This window comes from Corythoichthys intestinalis, chromosome 6 (assembly GCF_030265065.1).
Source record: "Corythoichthys intestinalis isolate RoL2023-P3 chromosome 6, ASM3026506v1, whole genome shotgun sequence".
Lineage (NCBI taxonomy): Eukaryota > Metazoa > Chordata > Actinopteri > Syngnathiformes > Syngnathidae > Corythoichthys > Corythoichthys intestinalis.
This window is the reverse complement of record NC_080400.1, coordinates 51,207,316-51,231,976: the sequence shown is the minus strand read 5'-3', so window position 1 is coordinate 51,231,976 and position 24,661 is coordinate 51,207,316. Positions and strand designations below refer to the sequence as shown.

At 40.5% G+C, this 24,661-nt stretch overlaps 1 protein-coding gene across 5 annotated transcripts in view; it reads left to right on the top strand.

Moving 5' to 3' along the window:
- LOC130917012 (arf-GAP with Rho-GAP domain, ANK repeat and PH domain-containing protein 1-like) overlaps window positions 1-24,661 on the top strand; it is a 131,228-nt gene that overhangs the window by 47,793 nt on the left and 58,774 nt on the right. For all 5 annotated transcript variants that reach the window (XM_057838050.1, XM_057838047.1, XM_057838048.1 and 2 more), the window contains 8 exons: window positions 20-172; window positions 6,532-6,601; window positions 6,700-6,820; window positions 6,918-7,102; window positions 7,250-7,356; window positions 16,730-16,929; window positions 17,210-17,295; window positions 19,995-20,177. In XM_057838050.1, the coding sequence (XP_057694033.1) occupies window positions 20-172; window positions 6,532-6,601; window positions 6,700-6,820; window positions 6,918-7,102; window positions 7,250-7,356; window positions 16,730-16,929; window positions 17,210-17,295; window positions 19,995-20,177 (1,105 nt within the window). The remainder of the gene's footprint in view (window positions 1-19; window positions 173-6,531; window positions 6,602-6,699; window positions 6,821-6,917; window positions 7,103-7,249; window positions 7,357-16,729; window positions 16,930-17,209; window positions 17,296-19,994; window positions 20,178-24,661) is intronic.

The window sequence follows — 24,661 nt, the reverse complement described above, 5'->3', positions numbered from 1 at the left end:
TTTTAATTTTCATCCATAGTCCTGGTGTCTGGGAAGAACCAGGCTTTAACAGCCTACAATGCAGCATCTTTCTGCCTAACACAAGCAGAATGGAGTCACCTCCGAAAGAAGACAGCTCCCAGCTCGCAGCTGTCATCAAGATGGGCTGGCTTGACAAGAATCCACCGCAGGGGTAAGAGATGTACTTTACATACAAAATATTACTACAGTATTCAAATGGCTGTGTCTCCAAGAGCTTGTTAGCTGGAAGAGCATTTGTGAGGTCAGGGGTCACTAGCACCCGTCCACCCCCAATCAGAATTTGTTCTGAATATTTTGTCTATGCTGTTGTTTAATTATTCTTTGATTATTTAGTCCACAGTGCAAGAACCAGACTCTGGGAACAAGGAATGACATAATGAGAAATGTTTTAATGGTACTCTGCAGATTTAAACAGACAAAATGCTACCTGTAAACAATTTGAGTGAAGCCCCCCTGTCTGAGTCCCGTGGTTTTCTATATCCAAAATGGCATGTTTTGTCAAATAATAATTCACTTAGCAATTCTCCTGTCTTGTAGTTGACAATGGGAGATAGTGAAAATGTTTGAAAGACAATAGTGTTCCCAAAATGCAACTGTTAAAAAATTGAACGGTCCAGATTGTTCATAGGTGTGAGTGTGTGCATGAATAGTTGTGTGTCTATATGTGTGACTGGCTGGCAACCATTTCAGGGTGTACCCCGCTGTCAGCTTGGAGTTAGATGTGATAGGCTCCAGCACCCCCATGACCCTCGTGAGGATAAACAGTTCAGAAGATGAATTAATTATATAAATGTTATGGAGAGTGATTAAAAAATTAGGGTTAAAGGCGATGGAATGAAAAATGTGTGCACGCCTACATTTTGTGCTGGAGCACCTAAAGAAAAGAGTTAGGCGCACCAGTGCAACCAATGCAAAAAGTGTTGAATGTTGGCAATATACACTCACCGGCCACTTTATTAGGTACACCATGCTAGTAACAGGTTGGACCCCCTTTTGCCGTCAGAACTGCCTCAATTCTTCGTGGCATAGATTCAACAAGGTGCTGGACGCATTCCTCAGAGAGTTTGGCCCATATTGACATGATTGCATCACACAGTTGGTGCAGATTTGTCGGCTGCACATCCACGATGCGAATCTCCCGTTCCACCACATCTCAAAGATGCTCTATTGCAGGGGTGGGCAAACCGGTCCTCGAGGGCTGCAGTGGGTCCTGGTCTTTGTTCCAACTGACCCAGCACAGATAGTTTAACCAATGAGGTTTCAGCAGAAATGAGAAGCACATGACTGCAATTGGCTGATTGCACTTGTAAAACAGCAGATTGGTGAAAAGGTGTCCTCTTAAAGTGCATGTGACACGAAAAACCATGTTTATTTCATAATACATGTGGTATTTTATGCTCCTGAATGATATGGACCGCTTGGATGTGTGTGGAAGCGATCGCTATATTTATTTAGTTTTTTGAATCCCGCGCCCTGAAAATGAGTGACTTCCGGCTTCGGTCGGTTAGAAGACGTCCTCTTCACTATACAGCGTACTGTTGTGTATGAGGACGAAGGATTCAGCTGATTTTGCGGATTAATATGTTTATTTTTCGCATCACGCCAGCCAAACGGCTGCAGAAAAATCATTCTGTATGAGGGATGCGTATCCGCCTTTTTGGAGTTTCACAAGGTTCCCATTCACCGTGGATATTTACTGTGGGACCATCGGACTTACGAGGAAGTGAGTAAACATCTTGTTTGTATTATGTCAAATACGAATACAGCGATTACAAAGTAAACACTACAAACTTTCTTTAAATAAAGGACGACTGATGATAAAAAGAATGTCCTGTAAAAATATTGAAGTAAAGAGACAGAAACATTGACATTTTGCAGCTCTCTTCGTCGCGTTTTCCTCGTTGTGAATAGTTCCCCCTCGACGGGCTGACTGGTCCTTCTCAAGCCATTTATATAGCTATTGGGGAAAAATACTTGGATAAAAAGAATATCCTGTAAAAATATTGGAGTAGAGAGACTGAAACAATGACATTTTGCGGCTCTCCTCGTCGCGTTTTCCTCTTTCTGAATAAATCCCCCTCAATGGGCTGAATAGTAAAACCGATGAGCCCAGTCTACTGCTGACGTCATCCACCTGTTGGGGACGCTAAAGCCCTATAATGGTAGGCGTGGCTAACCGGCAGATTAAAAGACTAATTTCTCGTCATCTGCCCTTTGCTAAATTGTTGTATATAGTCGAATCGTCTCAAAATATGATTCTAATTCACATAATAATGCCATTTAAGACTTTTTTTTCTCCTGTCGTATGCTCTTTAACGGGTTGCAACAAAAACCCGCACCCACTGCGGCCCTTTGTGGAATAGTTTGCCCACCCCTGCTCTATTGGATTGAGATCTGGTGACTATGGAGGCCATTTGAGTACAGTGAACTCAATGTCATGTTCAAGAAACCAGTCTGAGATGATTCCAGCTTTATGACATGGCACATTATCCTGCTGAAAGTAGCCATCAGAAGTTGGGTACTTTGTGGTCATAAAGGGATGGACATGGTCAGCAACAATACTCAGGTAGGCTGTGGCGTTCCAATGATGCTCAATTGGTACCAAGGGACCCAAAGAGTGCCAAGAAAATATTCACCACACCATCACACCACCACCACCAGCCTGAACCGTTGATACAAGGCAGGATGGATCCATTCTTTCATGTTGTTGACGCCAAATTCTGATCCTACCATCCGAATGTCGCAGCAGAAATCCAGGCAACATTTTTCCAATCTTCTATTGTCAAATTTCGATGAGCTTGTGCGAATTGTAGCCTCAGTTTCCTGTTCTTAGCTGAAAGGAGTGGTACCCGGCGTGGTCTTCTGCTGCTGTAGCCCATCTGCCTCAAAGTTCAACGTACTGTACGTTCAGAGATGCTCCTCTGCCTACCTCGGTTGTAACGGGTGGTTATTTGAGTCACTGTTGCCCTTCTATCAGCTCGAACCAGTCTGGCCATTCTCCTCTGACCTCTGGCATCAACAAGGCATTTCCGCCCACAGAACTGCCGCTCACTGGCTATTTTTTCTTTTTCGGACCATTCTCTGTAAACCCGAGAGATGATTGTGCGTGAAAATCCCAGTAGATCAGCAGTTTCTGAAATACTCAGACCAGCCTTTCTGGCACCAACAACCATGCCACGTTCAAAGTCACTCAAATCACCTTTCCTCCCCATACTGATGCTCTGTTTGAACTGGAGGAGATTGTCTTAAACCATGTCTACATGTCTAAATGCACTGAGTTTCCGCCATGTGATTGGCTGATTGGAAATTAAGTGTTAACGAGCAGTTGGACAGGTGTACCTAATAAAGTGACCAGTGAGTGTATATCACGATGTTATTTTTTTCTATCGTTCAGGCCTATTTCAAACAGAGATATTCTAGTTATCTTGTCGCAATGTATTATCGCAATAGTTCGCAACCCCCCTCCCCCAAAATAGCTTTAGTTTTTTACAGTGTTGTTTACGCCTAGTTGAGGAATAATACTCCTTTTTACGTTGTACAAAAAGTTCATATTTGAGCTTAGTATTACTGCTCTTTTTTGTGTTTGATAACTTTGGCTGTCCCAAGTAAAAATTGTTAATTCGTCTATTGTCATGGCTCCCTCGTTTTACCTTTTCACCCTATAGGAAAGACATTTTCTTTTCTAATATACAGACTTTCATGTCCTTGGGGACCCATTTTTTTTTCACGTGGAAGGCAAACTATTTAGTTTGGAGGACATTTTTTCTCGGAATACAGTGAGGAAAATAAGTATTTGAGCACCTTGCGATTTTGCAATTTCCCCCACTTTGAAATGATGGCCTTTTTTTTTTTTTTTATTTTTTTATTTTTTTTTAAACAATTTATTTGTATTATACTACAGCAAATAAGTATTTGAACTAGGCATGTGCCGGTATGAGATTTTGACGGTACGATAACCGTGAGCAAAATACCGCGGTTTCACGGTATCACGGTATTGCAATTATAGCTCCAAAATTTTGAGATGTATGGGTTTTTAAAAAAAAAAAAAAGAAGAAAAAAATTTTTTTTTTCAATTGAACAGGATTTTTTTTCAAAACATATTTGCAAATTGGAACATGAATATAATGTGAAAATAGATAAATTAACAAAAAATAACAATTTTTATATAAAATTAAAATAAATAGAACCTAGACTATACCCACAGCCACAGCTCAAGTTGCTCAGTATTAGAGTAAGAACAAGATCATTGCTATAAAAAAGTAAAAACACTTCTAAATAAAAATATATACTGTATGACTTTTTTTTGAGGGGGGGGAGCTCAAGTGAAGTTTCGCCATTTTCAGCCACTGTGTCAACTCTGGTCTACATGATGCCATGCCTTTGTGTTAAAAAGAACAAAGAATTCATAAGTTAATTAAAGTTAAGTTAAAAATGTATGTTTTATAAATTAGTTAAAATGTAAATATTGTTGAGGAAAGGGTTCATCTAAAAAAAAAAAAAAAAAAAAAAAAAAGTGAGGAGTGAGACCTCCTTTCTCAATTAGCGATCTTTGACGCGATCCTTTTTCTTTCCCCCTTCATTCAAGCGTGCCTTGTTTCTCACTCAGCGGCTGTGAGACATAAAACCTCGACGAAGCTGCTCTCCCAGCTTAGCCTAGCCTAACATTCGTCTTTGTAAGTTTTAGTTAGTTTGTATATTGAATTTGAAAGGAAAATGTGTGTTTTGTTTTTGGCTAACTTTTTAATGGTGCTACTGCTATCCTGTTGAACCTAATCAAACGTGGAAAAATCGAATTGTACAACGTTTTAAATGTATTCATTTGTATATTTCACCACGTTTTGAGAGCTCAATAAATTGAAGAAAAGTACGCCTTGTGTTTGGAGGGTGTGTGTTTGGGTTTGCTGGCTGTTTAGCAGAATAGCGTCACTGACACTCACGGTAACAAACGGGAAGGGTGAGCGCTGCCGCACCAAGCCACTTCGGCTGCATTTTGGCACATGAAAAATAGCGAATACCATACTAAGGTATGACGGGAAATTTTAGTGGTTTTGAAACCGCGACGTTTTCACACCACGGTAAACCGTGAAGCCGGTAACCGGCACATGTCTAATTTGAACACCTGAGAAAATATCAATACTTGGTAGAGTAACCTTTATTTACAATTACAGAGCTCAAACATTTCGTGTAACTTTTCCCCCAGGTTTGCATACACTGCAGCAGGGATTTTGCACCACTGCAAAGATCATCTCTTCAGATCAATCGGGTTTCTGTCACTGAGAAACACTGAGAGTTTGAGCTTCTTCCAAAGATTTTCTATTGGGTTTAGGTCTGGAGACTGGCTATGCCACTCCAGAACCTTGATATGCTTTTTACGAAGCCACTCATTGGTTATACTGGCTGTCTTCTTCAGGCCATTGTCATGTTGGTAGACCCAGTCATTTCCCATTTTCAGTGCTCCAACTGAAGGAAGGAGGTTATTCTGCAAAATCTCACAAAAGCTCATCCTCTGCTTAATACAGTGCAGTTTTCCAGTCATGTGCAGAAAAATACCTTCAAAGCATGATGCTACCACCTCCATGCCTTACAGTAGGGATGGTATTCTTCGGACGGTACTCATCATTCTTCTTCCTCCAAACATTATGAGTGGAATTGAGACCAAAAAGTTCCATTTTGATCTCCTATGACCACATGACTTTCTCCCATGACTCATTTGGATCATCCAAATAAATGGTCATTGGCAAACTTAAAACAGGCCTGGACATGTGCTGGTTTAAGCAGGGGAACCTTCCATGCCATGCATGGTTTTAAACCATGACGTCTTAGTGTATTACCAACCTTAACCTTGGAAGCTCCTCCTGTGTAGTTTTTGGCTTATTCCACACCATACTTAGAATCATTGAGACCGACTCTATGAGGTTGATCTTGCATGGAGCCCCAGTCTGAGGAAGATTGATATTCATGTTTAGCTTCTATTTTCTCATAATCCAACGGTGGAGCTTATATCACCAAGCTGCTTGGCAATTGCCCCGTAACTCTTTCAAGCCTTGTACAGGTCTACAATTCTGTCTCTGGTGTCTTTGGACAGCTCTTTGGGGTGTCTGGGGTGGACAGGTGTTTATATGCAGCAAACCACCTCAAACAGGTCAAAAAGTCAGACTCAAAAAGTCCCTCTTCTTATTTAGGGGAATAAGTGGAGTGGAGGTGGACTTTTCAAGGTGACTAACAGGTTTTTGAGGCTCACAATTCTAGCTAATAGACAGGTGTTTAAATACTAATTTGCAGAAGTATAATACAAATAAATTGCTAAAAAACTCTGTGATTTGTGGATTTTTTTCTCAATTGTCTCTCGCAGTGGACAAGCACCTACCTTGAAAATTTCTAACCCACCCATGATTTCTTAGTGGAAGAACTTGCAAAATGGCAGAGTGTTCAAATACTTATTTCCTCACTGTATATTGTAAATAGTGCGTTACCACATAACTAGTTCACTCTATGTGTGCTCCTCCACAGGGCCCTTTATTATCAGAGGCGATGGGTAAAGCTTGATGTTGACTACCTGAGATATTTTGACAGTGATAAGGTAACCATTTTTTACTGATGTACTTTGACAAATCTGCAATCTGTGTGTTACGGTTTTGTTCATCTTGGTAAAATTTCTGTGGCTTCAATCTATTACAGCAAGTATATTCTAAAGGGATCATCTCGACTGCATCAATAACTAATGTGGCAAGTGTGGGAGAGCTGAAGTTTGAGGTCATCACAAGCAACCGCACATTTATCTTCAAGGCTGAAAGTGATGGTTTGTCTGATTATTGAAATATGTACTTGACTAATAAAGTGCATAGTGCAACTTCTTTTACTGCCTGCACTTTTTTAAATTACACTTGTGCATCCAGCTGAGAGAAACGAGTGGGTGACGCTGCTACAGGACTGCACAAGGGGGCGCCAGAGGCGCAGTGCATTGATGCCTGGCTCACCTTTGAATCCAGAGTTTAAAGGCTATTTGGAGCTCAAAGGATTACGCTCCAAACTCTATACAGTTGTGGCTTCAGATAAGGTCTTTCTCTACAAAAACATAGAGGTGCTTGGTTGTATTTTTGTCTTTTTACATAACCTGATTGACACAATAAGTACTTAACTTGAACAACTCTTTATATGTAAAAAGTATGTCTCTGTATGGACACTTATGTTATCTTAACACTGTTGATTTTTATTTTTCTCTTTCTAGGACTACCGTATTGGAGTGGGAATCACTTCAATTGAGATGAATGTAGGAAATGTTAAGGTCACTGACCGCCGAACCTTCGATCTTACCACACCTTACCGCATTTTCAGGTACTGTATGTACTCTCTAAATGTAACTATTATACTACTTCAAACTAGACTTAAATTTGTACTTTGAAACAGATCATTTTTACCTCGGAAGTTAATCATTTTTGATATAGTTTGGTATAACTGTTGGTGGTGTGTCAGTTCATGAGAGTTCTCGCCATATTCTCTCAGCTAGCCGTTTGTTTGGTTTATTTGCAAGGAAGGAGCGCCTGTGTGTTTTTGTCTGTATGTGTGATCTTTTGGCTGACACTTCACTGCCTGCTGTGCAAATGCTCAATTTGACAGGAAGTGGAGTTTGCCTGGTCATATGCGCGGTATATTTTGTGTTGGTTGTTGAAACGTCAATGATTTGATAACGTATACTGTATATAATCTGTTTGTGTGTGTGTGTGTGTGTATACAGTATAATATATATATATATATATGTAGTACAGGCCAAAAGTTTGAACACACCTCATTTGTGCGCTTTATTTTCATGACTATTTACTTTGTAAATTCTCACTGAAGGTAATAAAACTATGAATGAACACGTGTGGATTTAAGTACTTAGCAAAACAAAGGTGAAATAACTAAAAACATGTATAATATAGTATCTGTAAAGTAGCCACCGTTTGCTCTGATTACTTTTTTGCACACTCTTGCCATTCTCTTGATGAGCTTCAAGAAGGAGTCACCTAAAATGTTTTTTGACTTCACAGGCATGCCTTTTATTGGGTTGATTAGTGGAATTTATGGCTTTTTCAATGGGTTTGGGCCCTTCATTTGTGTTGCATTGAATGAGGTGTGTCCAAACTTTTGGCCTGTACTAATATACCAGTATACATTATATATACATACCAGAGGTTGCGCTAGACATTTTCGTTGTCTGTCATTTTGACTGATAGGGTCATAAAAATCCGGTCATAATCTATTTTTACCAGTCACTTAAATTTTTAAAATGATAATGATGACATACTCAATAGTATTTAGTTTTCATTCATTTTTAATCAATATTGTAACGCTTGCTTGGCGGTGAAAAATTAGACACGGAAGTTGTATTTTTCTCCCTCTTTTTACTCTGCTTACTGCCAACAACACCAACAAAACAACTCCACTCCCAAAGAAAAAGGGGCAACTATATAGACCCCAATCACCAACGTCACACAATGATCTTAATTGTGGTTGTCAGCCCAAAATCTTCTAAATATATATTAAATGCATCTTACCAGATATAAAATGACTACTACATAGTCTGTGGTGATCGTTTGGTGCCCAGATTTCTTGTCGAATTACAGCAGTCCATCTCGCTCTCCTCTTCGGGTCTCTCAGAATACGGTAGAACTTCAAGTCTCTCCGTCTATCTTCTCTGTTACTGCAACCAACCGCCACACACGCCTTCGCCATTTTGATTATTAATGTTAACGAGCAGAAAAACACGCCGTAATAGGAGGCATGTACGTAGCGGTAATGTGTAAACACGACAAGCTGACGGACAATATGGCTGCTCCAGTCGGGGGGCGGAGTTGTGACGTCATGTGATTGGGGTCTATAGACAAGTTTCCTGAGTGAAATATGGGCTTCGCACTTCCGATCCGGTTGAGTAGCAGTGTATTAGCAGTGTATTGACGACGATAAAACTACGAAATCAAGCCAGAGCAACCCATGGAATCTTCAAAAATTGATTCAGCACGACCTAGATGACACGTAGATGAGATTGGATGGCAGTTCGTGTCACTTCGTTGATCATTCGTGGACAAAATTATTAACAACAGTCAGCCTGTGTTAACGTGAGGAATGGATTGATACTACGGCCATTAGTGACCAAAATGTGGTGAAATTACAAGTTATATTACATTTGCCGACTGCAGAAGGGCTGACATGCATTGTTTTGTTACAAAGAAATGCTACAAGGTTATGTACATATGATGTAAACACAAATAGTATGTCATTCTTTTTTTTACTGCAGGCATTGATCGCAATAAAACATTTAGACATAATTCCATTTCTTGTTTTATTTAAAACGATTGGTGCACTCCAAAACCGGTCAATAAATCACATTTATAAAAGTATTGCAAAAATAGCATACGAGAATGTGATATCAGACCGCAGAGCTCCGAAGCCTCGTGAACAAATAGCGACATCACGGAGGCCCTCGGCGGCATTTAGATGTGCTTTTTTCCCATCCTCGGTGATTCCAGCTCCAATAGCATATATTTAAAGATGCTACCATTCACAAGTTCGTAGTTGGATCACGGCGATCTCGGCGAACCACCGTCTGTCACAATTCCTGCCTCTCTCTCGGCCTCTCCCGGGAGTCGAGCTGTCGTCATCATTGTGGAACGCAAACGATATATGTTCGATATATGTCCATCAACGTACAAGCCAAGTTGTCTTCCCTTTTATAACAGCGTTTCCCAGCTGTAAACAAACGAATAAAAACTTGCAACACTTGGATTTATGCGGTGCATTCAAACACGATTAGCAACAGGCGGCTAGCTGCAGTAGCAGAAGCTAGTTGTTGTAAAAATGATTAAACTTCGTAATTACAATCATCATCGTAATATGAAGAGCAAAGGCAACAAGTCGTTTCATGCGCCAGATTTTAGGTTTCGTATTTTTAGAGCACATTACCTTCCATAACAGCGGGGGCATGACTGCAGGAGCTGTCAGTTTTGTACATCTTCTTCCCTCCCTCCTGTATGACGAGTACGAGCACCCATGGTTTGGAAATCGACATGGTACGAAGCATGGAGGCCTTGGCTTGGTTCTCCACCCGCCTACATCAAAATAACATTCCCGGGATCTTGTATAAAGACCTTCCAACTTCGATTCCACCGCCACTGACTTCAATGGTAAACAGGCGGAAACGGAAGGGGAAGGAAGACATAAGGAAGTAAACCGGAAGTACCTCGGAAACTTGTCTATACACAGGCGGCAATCTAGTCCACCAATTGGATGACGCGCTGGCACACCGGGTGCACCAATAAGAACCTCGCGTTGATGTGTCAATCACGGTGCTGCCGCCAGACCCCGGTGACGCTACAATATTCTGACAGAATAGCCAACGACGTCATGCATTAAGAGAGACAATAGCTAATTAATATGCTCGCTTGCCACCCTGTGGTCTGGGGTGTGAATTGCAACCTGTCAAAATGACGGACGGACTTCAGTTTTTTCCGTCACCATTTTAAAAAACCGGTCAACGACGGAAAATATTCGGTTAACGCGACCCCTGATACATACATACAGTGGTATGAAAAAGTATCTGAACCTGGAGTTTCTCACATTTCTGCATAAAATCACCATCAAATGTTATCTGATCTTTGTCAAAATCAAACAGATAAAAAAGGGTCTGCTTTAACTAACACCATCCATACATTTATAGGTTTTCATATTTTAAAGAGGATAGTATGCAAACAATGACAGAAGGATGGAAAAATAAGTAAGTGAACCATCACATTCAATATTTTGTGGCCCCCCCTTTGGCAGCAATAACTTCAACCTTCAACCTTGGCCCATTTTTCTCTACAAAACTGCTGTAGTTCAGTCAGATTCCTGGGATGTGTGCCATGAATTGCTGTCTGTAGGTCATGCCACAGCATCTCAATGGGGTTCAAGTCTGGACTTTGACTTGGCCACTCCAGAATGTGTATTTAGTTCTTCTGAAACCATTCTGAAGTTGATTTACTTCTGTGTTTTGGATCATTGTCTTGTTGCAGCATCCATCCTCTTTTTAGCTTCAACTGTCTGACAGACGGCCTCAGGTTTTCCTGCAAAACATCCTGATAAACTTTTGAATTCATTCTTCCATTAATGATTGCAAGTTGTCCAGGACCTGAGGTAGCGAAACGGGCCCAAATCATGATGCTTCCTCCACCATGCTTCATGGTGGGGAAGAGGTGTTGATGTTGGTGAGCTGTTCCATTTTTTTCTCCACACATGACGTTGTGTGCTAGTCCCAAAAATTCAAGATTGGTTTCATCAATCCACAAAATGTTTTGCCAAAACTTCTGTGGAGTGTCCAAGTGCCTTTTTGAGAACATTAAACAAGCAACAATGTTATATTTAGACAGCAGTGGCTTCCTCCGTGGAGTCCTCCCATGAACACCATTCTTGGCCATAGTTTTACATATAGTTGATGTGTGCACAGAGATATTGGACTGTGCCAGTGCTTTCTGTAAGTCTTTAGCAGACACTTGGCGTCATCTTTGGTGGATGGCCACTCCTTGGGAGAGAAGCAACAGGTCCAACTCTCTCCATTTGTGGACAACTTCTCTGACTGTCGATTGATGACCATCCAGACTTTTAGAGATGGTTTTGTATCCGTTTCCAGCTTTATACAAATCAACAATCCTTGATGTTCGGGTGCTTTTAGTTAAAGCAGACAGTTTTTACATCTGTGTGATTTTGACGAAGATAGATCACATTTTAAGGTGATTTTAAGCAGAAATGTGAGAAATTCCAAAAGGTTCAGATACTTTTTCATACCACTGTGTGTGTATATATATATATATATATATATATATATCAGGGGTCGCGTTAACCGAATATTTTCCGTCGTTGACCGATTTTTTAAAAACTGTGACGGAAAAAACTGAAGTCCATCCGTCATTTTGACCGGTTGCAATTCACACCCCAGACCACAGGGTTGCGAGTGAGCATATTAATTAGCTATTGTCTCTCTTGATGCATGACGTCGTTGGCCTTACTCTGAAAAATGTCAAGGCAACTGAGTGTCCGAAGTTTCTTCAAAAAGCCCCAAAACGACGATGGTGTTGATAAAAGAGGTGAAAAAACAGGGACTGCACAAGCGGGCACGCAATTCAAGTCAATGCGCACCAGGAGGAAAGTGTGAGACTACGTTCAGGCCACAGCAGGTGAACTGTTAATTTCATTGTTCCATATGCTACATATGGTAGGCTACCTAATACTGGGGCCACAGTCAGCTGTTTTTCTCACTGCGGAGAAAAAGTTACATATTCATCTGCTTGATGTGTGATGGCACGGTGTGGATTCTCTGTTAAGCTTGTTCGGACAGAATATTAATTTCCCTCACTATCCACTCGCGGGGGCCTGCGCTTGTCAGTGACGTTCCTTATTCTCGCTATATGATTATACAACTTTAACATTTGTTAATAATACGCTCTGTGTGTAGTATCATCCATCGCTTTTCCTTTTTAAATGGGCGCTTATAAGCGAATGCAAGAAGTAACAACGGGAACATTTTTAAACAGGCATTTCGACTCTTCGGCCAATCATATAGCGAGAGCGAGTGGATAGTGAGGGGACCGCGTGTGGCTCTTAAAGGCTCAAACAAACCAGCAACGTGAACGTCGCGTCAACGATCTCGCCGCGATTATGCTTCGAAACGCGGCCGTTAAAGTCAATCAGCCAATGCACACCAGTCGCAGTGCGTCCGCGTGTTACCCCAGAAGCGCTAAACGCGACGCACGCGAAAAGAACAGCAGTTTGTTTTTTGACGCGAGACGCGGCCCCCCCTGCGTCAATACTACTAGGTAGGATCGGGCAGGCCGGAAGTCACTCGTGTAAAAATACGGTGGATCCGGTCGATTTTCAAAATAATATGCAATCGTAACTCACTATATAAATAAAATAAACTGAAATGAGCTAAAACACCTGCAATTAATACGAATAATACACAAAACCTGCTACACAATTAATTCCTGCGTGGTGCTTTAACTTGAGAAAAAACATCAATAAAGCTTAGAAAAATGTTCATAAGAAAAAAAATGTTAATATCTTTGTCATTGGGATTGCTTTTTGCATTAGCACATGACTTCTTTTTTCTTGTTTCAAAAAGAAAGCTGGCCAATTCGCGGGGTCTGATAGGCAAAGTGTTGTTGTTTTATTACCTTTAAATACCCGCTATTCTTGCGCAATCTTGCAATCCTCGCGTGAACCGATCGAGCCGCTCCACAGACGCGCTGCTCGTGAAACGCGTCCTATGGAAATTGACGCCGAGCGTCACTGGTGCATTATCGCGGCGGGATCGTTGACGCGATGTTCACGTTGCTGGTGTGTTTGAGCCTTAAGTGTCTCTGTCACGTGACTGTCGTAGCCGGTAACGCGCTCGGCCAAATGGACACACAAGTACGGAAGGTGAATTATGCCAAACAAAGGGTCACCACAATGTCATTATCATCATTTAAAAAATTTAAGTGACGGGTAAAAATAGATTATGACCGGATTTTTATGACCCTGTCAGTCAAAATGACAGACAACGAAAAAGTCTAGCGCAACCTCTGATACTATGGGTGTGTGTGTGTGTGTGTGTACACACACCCTCTAGCAGTATGGCCCAGTGTTGCCGGGCATGCTACTTGTGCTGGGTTTTTTGGGCCAAGGTTTGTCAAATCGACACGTAAGAAACCTAGAAATGTGGGCTTTCCCATATTTTTTTATATGTATGCTTGATGGATTTATTGAGCAGTATGGCCCGGTGTTACTTGGGTGAAAAAGTGACAAGTGCATTGTCTATGCGAATTCTTTGAGTTTCAAAAAAAATTTACGCACTAAATGGAGGCCTGCAGAGATCACTATCGCGACCGGCCGGACAGACGATGGGAGTAAGTGGTCTTCCCCATCCAGGCACTGCGATGACGTTTGTCCAACAATCACGCTGGCTCCACCAAAGTAAACCAACAAATGGGGAAACTAAGTTTAGGAGAGCAAAACAAAGTGAAGCAAAGCGGCAGTTTCTCAGCAGCGATTGTGTCACATGGCCGGCCAAGCTAAAAGAAAGCAAATTTAAAAACTTCATTCAAATCAACCCAATCATCTCAGTCTATTTAAATACACCATACATACTGGTCAAAAGTATAGATCCCACATGAGGGAGGAGGTAGGTGCATATTGGTCACCTCACACTGGTGTAAAACACTAGACTGTCGACGGCGGCAGCAGAAGATGTTTACCTTTTACCAGTCATCACTAACCTGTGGAGGTTGGCAGTGATGTCAGTTACTGTTGTTTTTGGTGTTATTCTTCACGCCTGTCACAGCAAGTCTGTCATCAACTACTGTTGTTACCCTGGGCCGACCAGTTCAATGTTTGTTGTTTAGTTCGCTAGTAGTATTTTTTTCAAAACATTCAAAATTTTTTGGAGCAGCTATGCCCAATGTTTGTGCAAAGGCTCTGATGAATTATCCCTCTCCTCTCAGCTGCAAAATTGTTTAGCGTTTCTCCCATAGACAGGGGCGGATCTACCAGGGTGGCATGGGGGCGCAATTACCACCCCAAAAGATAGGCTTGCCACCTCAGTCGGCATGGTCGGAGTGGGACTCAGTTTGAGCCCGGGAGTTGCATGACACAGACCGGCCCACTTTAAATCGTGACCTACCTTAAAATTTTTAAGCGCGATTAATCGCATGCTGTCAATAGTAAATTTGCGATTAGTGGCATTTTTTTAAAATGCAAAATTATATATTATTATATATTTTGATTTTTAAATACACCTATTAGCACAGGAGTTGATCCATGTGCTTAACATGCATCAAATGTAATCCTCATTACTTTTAAAGATGAATTAAACATGAATTTTCCCAAAATAACTCATAAAAAAGCCACATTTTGGTCTAAAAAAGACAAAGTTAAGTTTCGCCGGGCAAGGGGATTTCACCCAGAGCCTCTGTGTGCTTTTGCCCGCCTATAGGGCGTCACGGGTGGCCACGACAGCTGCCTAACATGCCGGTCGGTTCATCGCTGTACTTTCATTCAAACATGCTCGAAAACAACCATAATAGTAATAATAGGTAATAATAATAATAATAATAGTCGCACCAACAGACAACCAGATTCATGCTCGTCACGCTGCCTCAACGTGCCTCATTTCGGCCATTAAAAAACAATTTATTTTTTCCTGGATCAAATGGATAAATGGATAGACGGACAGTACTTATATAGCGCATTTACAGTATCTACATGGTTACCATGCAACAGGAAGATACTCTCTTCCAGAGCTGGCGGCATTGGGAGCACGTCTTGAATTCCAAACTACGGGATGCTAGAAGGGCTATAAGTTATCGTGCAAGGAGGTTGCATTAATGCTTTTATTAACGAGTTTAACTGACAGCTTCATTAAAAATGTACATTACGACCGTCCCAAACGTCAGGTCGGCCCACCGGGAAGTGTCCCGGTCCTCCCAATTAGCCACTCCAAACATGACAGTCGGCACCAATGCGGGAGAGGGGGACTTCAATTTGACATTTACGGCCAATAGTTAAGTCGTGTTGTTAGTGAGGATCCTTATAATAATAGAAAAAAAGATTGTATGAAGCTTAATTTCACTATCAGTTTGTAAATGTCACTTGTATATTTTGCTAAGAAATCGCATGTTCACACTTCAAAAAGGCACGTGTACCCACTGCCATATGTTGACACATCTGCCAATCTGTATGTTGACACCATGGGTGCACCAATTAATCAATGTGGATCAATATATCGATTTGTTCAGCACAACTGAATGTAATATGATCAAAATACAAAATGATAATTTTTCGTATACCGTTTTGTAAAAAAAAACCCCAAAAAACTAAAAAAACAAAATTGTCATACACATCAAAACTGATTTGTATTTTTTTCAATTTTTTCAATTTTTTTGCTTTTGGTAAATTGGAACAGATAGTGTTAAATGTCGTCATCATTTTGTATTCAATTGATAAAAGGCCTTTGAATCGAACAGTGTTGTTGTTTTTTTTTTTTTATAGTTGACGAAATCTCATACAAATTTCATCTACTTTTAGTTGAGTTACTCAATTTTTTTTTCGTTTTAGTCCAAAAATAAAGGTTTCCAACAATTTCGAATGAACCAATAGGGCAGCAGGATCTTATGATGCGACATTTCAAAGCAAGAAGTACATACATATCTTTTTACAGTATTGTATAGTATTTTTGCCTCTTGTAATCAAAAATTTCTTTCTTAACAAGAGGCAACAATTTCCCGTGTAAATGTGTCGTAACTTTAAAATAACGTTTGAAGTGGTAACAATGATAATCTCAAAACACAAATTTGAAGAAAAGGGAACAAATTATCAGTAACAGCCTAGGAGGCTGTTTTTTAAATTTATTTTTTTATTATTATTATTTTTTTAATAAAAGCAGCCTTGATTGATAAGTCATTTGTGCAAGCACGTATTTGAAGAACAGGAAAAACATTTTGTTCAGCCGAAAAGAAGAACTTAATCTATTTTTGTCTGTCTGGAAGTGTTAGGAATCCAGTTTTCAGCCGAATATATATTGGGAGGCATAAGTAGAATGACAGTCAGTTCTGTGAGGATGAGAGGACATTCACATTACGCCTACACTTGCTTACTTTAATCTTTCTAATGCTATAATGGCAGCATTAACACTCCGAAGTTTGGTTGTGTCTGTCCGCAGCTTTATAGCAGAATCAGAACAACTGAAAGATCAGTGGGTGGACGCAATGACTGAGGCCATAGGAGAGGCTTTGTCCAATAGTGAGGTCGCTGATCGAATATGGGTGGAGCCAAGCAACAGTTTCTGCGCCGATTGTGGAGCGCCGAAACCGGAATGGGCTGCAATCAACTTGTGTGTCGTGATTTGCAAGCGATGTGCAGGTTTGTGTTATGTGATTAGAGAATAACATCTTTAAATGACTAAAGAAGGTTTAGCTGTACAGATGGTTTGGATTTTTCCAAAAGCGTTTTCTGTATTCCAGGAATGTATGGCTTTTTGAAGTGATAATAAAATGTAAGACAAATGTGAGGAATGGTGAAAATACTTCCACTGCTTCTGAGCGTTGTAGCCATCTTTCAAGTATATCATACCAATGTGTAACAGTGCACATGTGAGCTTCTTTTAAACTCTGTCCTTGTTTGATGTGCACATGTGTTTCAGGAGAGCACAGAGGACTCGGCCCCAGCATCTCAAAGGTTCGGAGTCTGAAAATGGATAGAAAGGTTTGGACCGTGGAGCTTATACAGGTATAGATTGAAAGCATTTGCAGCAGTTTATTTATATTTTAACTGTGCTCCTTTTATTTCAATGTGCAGATGCACTATGGATCAATCTGAAGATGTTGGTCTAATTAAAAAGTGAATCAAATCTGATCATACTGTTGTTAAAAAGGCTAAAACGATTCAGTTTTTGAACACCCTTTCAAGGAGGCACTTGATGATTGAAAGTGACAACAATATAATTCTTTTGATTTTTTTCATGAGTTATTAAAGCCATTTTAAACCATGGGCATGTTGCTAAAGATAGCAGCAAAACCATGATATACTTTGTTATATATATTTACTACATATGATGCCACTAAAATGGTTACCCCTGCTGTAAATAATTAAATTTTTTCATATTTGGTAGGTAGAAACAATTCAAAGAAACATTTTCATTAATATTTGAAAAAATGTATTTCCCTTTGCCATGGCGAATGTTGGTCATGTCCAATCAAGATTCACATTTCAATAAGTTGAAAACTAAATCCTATCGTGTCAAAATGCTCACTTACATTAATACTAGTGTGATAACATTTTTTGGCCCCGATACTGATATCTGGCTGTGCAGTATCGGCCGATACCACTTTGTTTGGAATTTATATACTAGCATATATACACAAAGTGAATCCAGTAGAACTTTTTATTGCATACCTGGTATGGGTGACAATAATTAAATTAACCTTTTGGCTCTCAAAGGCCAAACAGTGCAACTTTCATGAAACTATAAGTAATAATAATTGACAACTGCATCCTGTCTCTCTATTAGCCTCCCTCTTTGTGCACTAGCAGCAACACACACTTAGCCACTTAGCTTAGCTTACTTCTACAGCATTTTTGATAGGTTTGCCACTTGTCCTTTGAAATAAGGAATCTTTCCGAATTGGGAATTAAAATTTGCGTTCCGTATTGAACCAACATGGAATATATACAGGGGTGCACATATTTTTTTTGCCCAGGTTCTCATCGGAGGACCTGGAGATGTGACTTGGTCCTCATTGAGCTTGAGAGCCGACCCGCCTGATGCGATAAAATTATGACAAGCCTTTAATTTTACTTACCTTTAATTTTTAATTACCTTTAATTAATTATATTAACAATTAATGCTTGATTATCAACTGGCACAACAAAATCGCCATTACTTTGAAGAGAAATGTAAAGAAATAGACATAAAAGCACTAATTCAAAATAACGGGCATTCATATGCGGCTCCCACATTAACTCCAAGCCTTTGTAAAAGTGGGATGTCCTCCTCATAAGAGCTCATTGAACGTGCATGTTTAGCTTTGTGAAATGCGAGCAAAAACATGTTTGTCAGTGCATGGCGCTGTTCTTCATTACTTTATTCTGCCACTTGTCCATAGTGCGAGTGGGATCCTTTCTGACATTGCCACATGCTCTCTGTTTTTTTCGTGCTTTTCAAAGTTTGGATGGCTGAAATTTTTGACCCTACATAAAATGCGCTGCTCTTATCAGCGACATTGGGATTCTCATGGCAAATTTTCTACCACATTTCCGTGCGAGCATCATTTGCTTCTAGCCATGGTACCTCCTGCAGCCACTTTTCAGCAAAAGTCCTTTTTTTCGGTAGCTCAGGTGACGTCTCTGTCGTCTGTCTGTCTTTTGACGGGGTTGGGTGAATAATTATTCAGTGGGGCCTGCCTCTTTGACATTTTGAGAAGTGATTTTCCCGTGTCCGCCGCAAATACAGTGGTCAGCCATCGGTACGCAAAAGCGTATGGAAGCCGTTGAGGGCCAGCTCGTTTGTCTACGTCCAGTACGCATGCGCGCATGCGGACCACTTATGTGCACCCCTGAATATATAGATAAATAGATACATTTCAATGCATTTTAGGAGTTTTGGGGATGTCCCTTTTTTTCGTCTCCTGTATGGCTTTGGTCGCGAGGTGGGCGTCGCTTATTTCTATTTCTGAAAGGTGGTAACCCTACTTTTGAAACAGTTCTCAAATTACTGCGGCAATTCTTGCAGTAAAAGATAAAGTAGACAAAGTGAGCTGACCTTTCTCTTGGTAGTAGTTGCTGCTTTTGTAGCCTCAAACTTTTTGTGTTCGTTCACGTTTTGCCTTCAAATGTTTTATCAGATTTGAGGTATTGAAACTGGCAGAGTTAACTTCACCTCTCGAAACTTTCGGGCCGCAAATCATGCATGCAGTTATTGTACTCGACGGAGATTATAAAATGAAATATGTCCAGATTGCTGACATTTTAGTCTCGTAGTTTGGTTTTCCTATATATGAAAGGCTGCCACGGCATTGGTTAAGAGCGTCTATTTGCCCGCTCTCATTGGTCTGGAGCAGGCCAGTAGTGATAGCTGCTTGGCATGCAAAGTGATAATGTGTCATCACACAATAGAGAGTGTAGTGAGTGTCAGGAGAAAAAAGGCTGTGGCCAAGTGTTATATTACTGTATTATATTATATTATAAAAACATCTGTGCAAATGGTCATTGAAAATGAATGGGGGGGGGGGTGTCAATCAATCAATCAATCAATCAATCAATCAATCAATCAATCAATCAATCAATCGGTAGTTTGGTTACTTGACTCAAAACGTAGTACAAAGTAAATACCGTAATCTTACCATTTTGGACAATTTTTACAGTACTCCAGTGTACAAAATAAGATCCTTAAGTGAAAGTAGGTACTGTCACTGGCTCTACCTGTGCAGGTGTTCCTGTTACTTGGCAACAAGCGTGTTAACAGTTTCTGGGCAGCAAACATCCCACCGAGTGAGGCTCTGTCGCCCTCAAGCTGCAGTGATGACCGGCGGCGTTTCATCACGAACAAGTACCGCCATGGCAAATATAGGAAGTACCACCCTCTGTATGGAAACCAGAAAGAGCTGAATAACGTGAGTACAGTTTCCTCTTTAATTTACAAGCTTTTGTTTTTAAAGATTGAAACGTTGGGCATTCAACAAATCCTTAAAGATAAACATTATAACACTGGGAGGATTTATAATGGTGACCACTGTCTCGCCACTTTTCTATTACATTAAACCCATATTTATCTTGGTGCCTACACCCTTTCTGCCACAATTTGGTGTTGACGCGAGCATGTTATTTTTCCCTGAAGTGCTGCGTTTGTGTCCTGCAGGCTCACATATGTGACTGAATTCTTTCTGTTTACCCTGCACTCCACTCACTCTACACAGTACAGCTGGCTTTGACTGATGTACCGTACAAAGAATATGTTCTGCTCTTTCACTCTTTTAAGTACACTGACAGCCTGACGTGTTTAACCAGGGCTTTCTTTTGCTGAAGTAAAAATTTAAAGCAGTCATAACTTATCTGACAGTCTGATATTATTTCTCCTGCCAGTAACAAGGAACTAGATCAAAACCATTTTTCCTCTTATAGTCATTCCAAACTCCTTATGTGGTTTCTGTTCAATTCATTGTAGGACTGAAATGCAGATGACTTGATGAGAAAAGTTGTCTCCATTATCCAGAATATAGAGAGTACTTTCCAGTTGCATTAGATTTAATGAGGTATATCTATCAGACTGTTGATACAAATACGATTTTGCTTCTGAATTACAGTTGTTGTATTATGTTTTAGCTGCGTGAACAGATAATTCAAACATTTAGTAATTGGTTGAGTGGACACCCGGCATTGAATTGTTGTCTTTAGCAGGGTTCCCGCGGTTCCTCAAAGTCTTGAAATGTTTTAAATTTAAAATCTGGATAATCAAGTTCTTAAATTGTCTTCAATTTAACGCAACAATAGGTAACTTTTCAACCTTTATGAAATATTTTCATAACATTTGTGATAATATGTCGACTGGCAACTAGTTGAATGAAACCTCTTTTATTTATTGAATGGGTCTGTATCGCTTTCACCAGCACTAATTAACTTTGAGGAAGGTGGCAGGAACCCTGCAACACAAAAAAAAAAACAGCCTTGCGGCATACGTCACTTCCCCCTTTGGATGCGAATGCTTTCGCGCGAATGCTGCTAAGATGGCAAAGCAACAAAAGAGAAAGTTTTGGAGGAAGGAAAGGAAGGAAAGGGAAAAAACCTGACTTCTCCCGCCCCCTTCAACTTAACTCGCCAGCTCTGACGATTTCGGGGGGGGTTAGCCATACCGAGCCACACGGTTGCTAACCGTCATATGCTATTGTTTAGCCACAAGTGGATTCATAACCTTGTTTCTGTTTGTCCTTCACACAGCTACTGGAAACAGAAATGTTGTTTAATTAATTCTGCAGGCGACTGGGAGATTGATTTTTGATTCATTGATGATTTTACAATCCTGTTCGGGTGTGCGCTGGTCCTCATAGGAAATGCAGTCTTCCTTAAAGGAGAAGTTCAGAATTTTTTACATCAGGCTTAATCTTCGCGTTAGCAAGGGGTTAGTTAGTTGGAGGAGTTATTTCAACAAATTCCTTGCAGTTTGCAAGTTATTTGTTAGTTTCAGGACTCCAGAGTGGCAAAGTGAGCGCGAGTCAATGGCACCCTGCTAACTCGAAGATTAAGCCTAATGTCAAAAATTCGGAACTTCCGCTTTAAGGCAAAACACTACTGCTTTTGTCCACATGCGTCGCTAAAATCATCCAAAACTGAAAAGCTACCAAGTGTTGCTTTAATGGAAAATTGCAGTAGGTAAAACATTTCCAGACTATTTGTTTAATGCCAGGGAAATCACTGCAGTCTGCCGTAAAACTTCTAATGGTGTGTATTTGTTTTATTAATGGCGGTGCACTAAATACAAGCGTTTGGGATGAAGCTTGAGAACGATAAACCGATACGACCGGATATACGGTTTTATAGGTGAGAGATACAGCTGTATCGATAGTAAAGTTACCATTCGACAGTAATTAGCCATTAAATATTCAATGAACCGATAGTAGAGGTAAAATACGGCTATCGCGAGCACAAGAATCGGCTTCTAATGCCTAGTTCAATGCATTGCTTAATTGGATAATAATTTAGCTTTTACTTCACATGCTGCGCTTGTGTCATTCACCACACAGCACACTTAGATTGAGACCGCACACATGATATAATATGGAGAAGCACAACTCACAGTCGTGGTTGCCTCAACTTCCAGTGCATTTCAGCAGAACCACTGCTAGTCGCCGTCATTACCCGATCGTCACGGGCGTGTCATAACAACGCGAGAGCTAACAAAACCACTGTAACACACGTCCCGTAGTGTTTTCTTCATAGCCTAAAACGAAACTAGTAGTGGCAACGAAGCAACATCCTAAAACAATGGACAGTTTCAGCACCGACGCCAGCAACGCGCAGCGATTGATTTTCAACGCACCCAGGAAAACAAAAGTCTGACTTTGAAGTGATGAAGGCAGCCAGATCTGTTCGCATGGGACAGAGCTAGTGTGAAGTGTGGAGCGGTACAGAGATCGTGAGTTTTTAACCCTGAAAAATAACCCACTACAATGGTGAAAAGGGCTGCACGACCCTTTGGAGATTTTGTTTCCAAGAAACTGTCTACTTAAAGTGCTTGTGACACGAAAAAGCATGTTTATTTCATAATACACGCGGTATTTTATGCTCCTGAATGATATGGACCGCTTGGATGTGTGTGGAAGCGATCGCCATATTTATTTAGTTTTTTGAATCCCGCGCCAGGAAAATGAGTGACTTCCGGCTTCGGTCTCGCATTGAGGAGGAGGGCGCTGTGACGTGTACGGTAGAAGACGTCCTCTTCACGCTACAGTGTACTGTTGTGTATGAGGACTAAGGATTCAGCTGATTTTGCGGATTAATACTTTTATTTTTTGCATCACGCCAGCCAAACGGCTGCAGAAAAATCATTCTGTATGCGGGAGAGGCGTATGCGCCTTTTTGGAGTTTCAAAAGGTTCCCATTCACCGTGGATATTTACTGTGGGACCATTGGACTTACAAGGAAGTGAGTAAACATCTTGTTTTGTATTATGTCAAATACGAATACAGTGATTACAAAGTAAACACTATAAAATTCCTTTAAATAAAGGACTACTTACGTTTGATCATTGATAGGCATGTGAAAAGCTATCCTCACGCTCATTAGCAGTTAGCTGTTAGCACGTTAGCTACACAACAATTCCAGCCACCCTCCTCCAGGGAACGAACTGTAAATTGCTCTCCGCCGGGCGGTTTGCCGATCCGCAAAGAAACTCGACAACCGGGTCGTCATGTCAAATAATCCAGGCTAGTTATGTGTGATTTTCCACTTCGAAGACTTTGAAACATCCCTCGGTTCGGGTTAGCATGTCGGCTAGCTGTCACTCCTTCTGGTCTGTTTACATTCTCCGAAGCCGGGGAAGGGAAATGACATATGTCCGATTTAGGTGTCATAAAATATCGTTCGGCAGGTGTGACAGTAAAGGTAAAGTCGACTGTTTTGACCATTATGGAGTAATTTTGCCATGTCGTCTTGAATAAATGGATTTTTATTATTTTATATTCCATTTAGCACAAGTTATTTGTCATGACCATGCCATTTATTTAGCAATTGGGGAAAGTACTTGGGTAAAAAGAATATCCTGTAAAAATATTGAAGTAGAGAGACAGAAACAATGACATTTTGCCGCTCTCTTCGTCACGTTTTCCTCATTGTGAATAGTTCCCCCTCGACGGGCTGACTGGTCCTTCTCAAGCCATTTATATAGCTATTGGGGAAAAATACTTGGATTAAAAGAATATCCTGTAAAAATATTGAAGTAAAGAGACAGAAACAGTGACATTTTGCCGCTCTCTTCGTCGCGTTTTCCTCATTGTGAATAGTTCCCCCTCGACGGGCTGACTGGTCCTTCTCAAGCCATTTATATAGCTATTGGGGAAAATACTTGGATAAAAAGAATATCCTGTAAAAATATTGGGAGTAGAGAGACTGAAACAATGACATTTTTCAGCTCTCTTCGTCTCGTTTTCCTCGTTCTGAACAATTCCCCCTCAATGGGCTGAATAGTAAAACCGATGAGCCTAGTCTACCGCTGACGTCATCCACCTGTTGGGGACGCTAAAGCCCTATAATTGTAGGCGTGGCTAACCGGCAGATTAAAAGACTAATTTCTCGTCATCTGCGCTTTGCTAAATTGTTGTATATAGTCGAATCGTCTCAAAATATGATTCTAATTCACATAATAATGCCATTTAAGACTTTTTTTCTGGTGTCGTATGCTCTTTAAACATGAACATGTGGATTAGTTATCTTCCTCAAGAAAAAATCTGCCCTTCAAAAAAGCTATGCACAGTGATGAGGAATAAAAAAATGTTGAAGCACAGGCATAAGTGAATGATTTTGCTGTGTATAAGGTTAAAGTAATGATTATTGACCTGTCTGTCTAAAATGCCATGTTTTTATTATAGTTATACCAGTGGTAAAG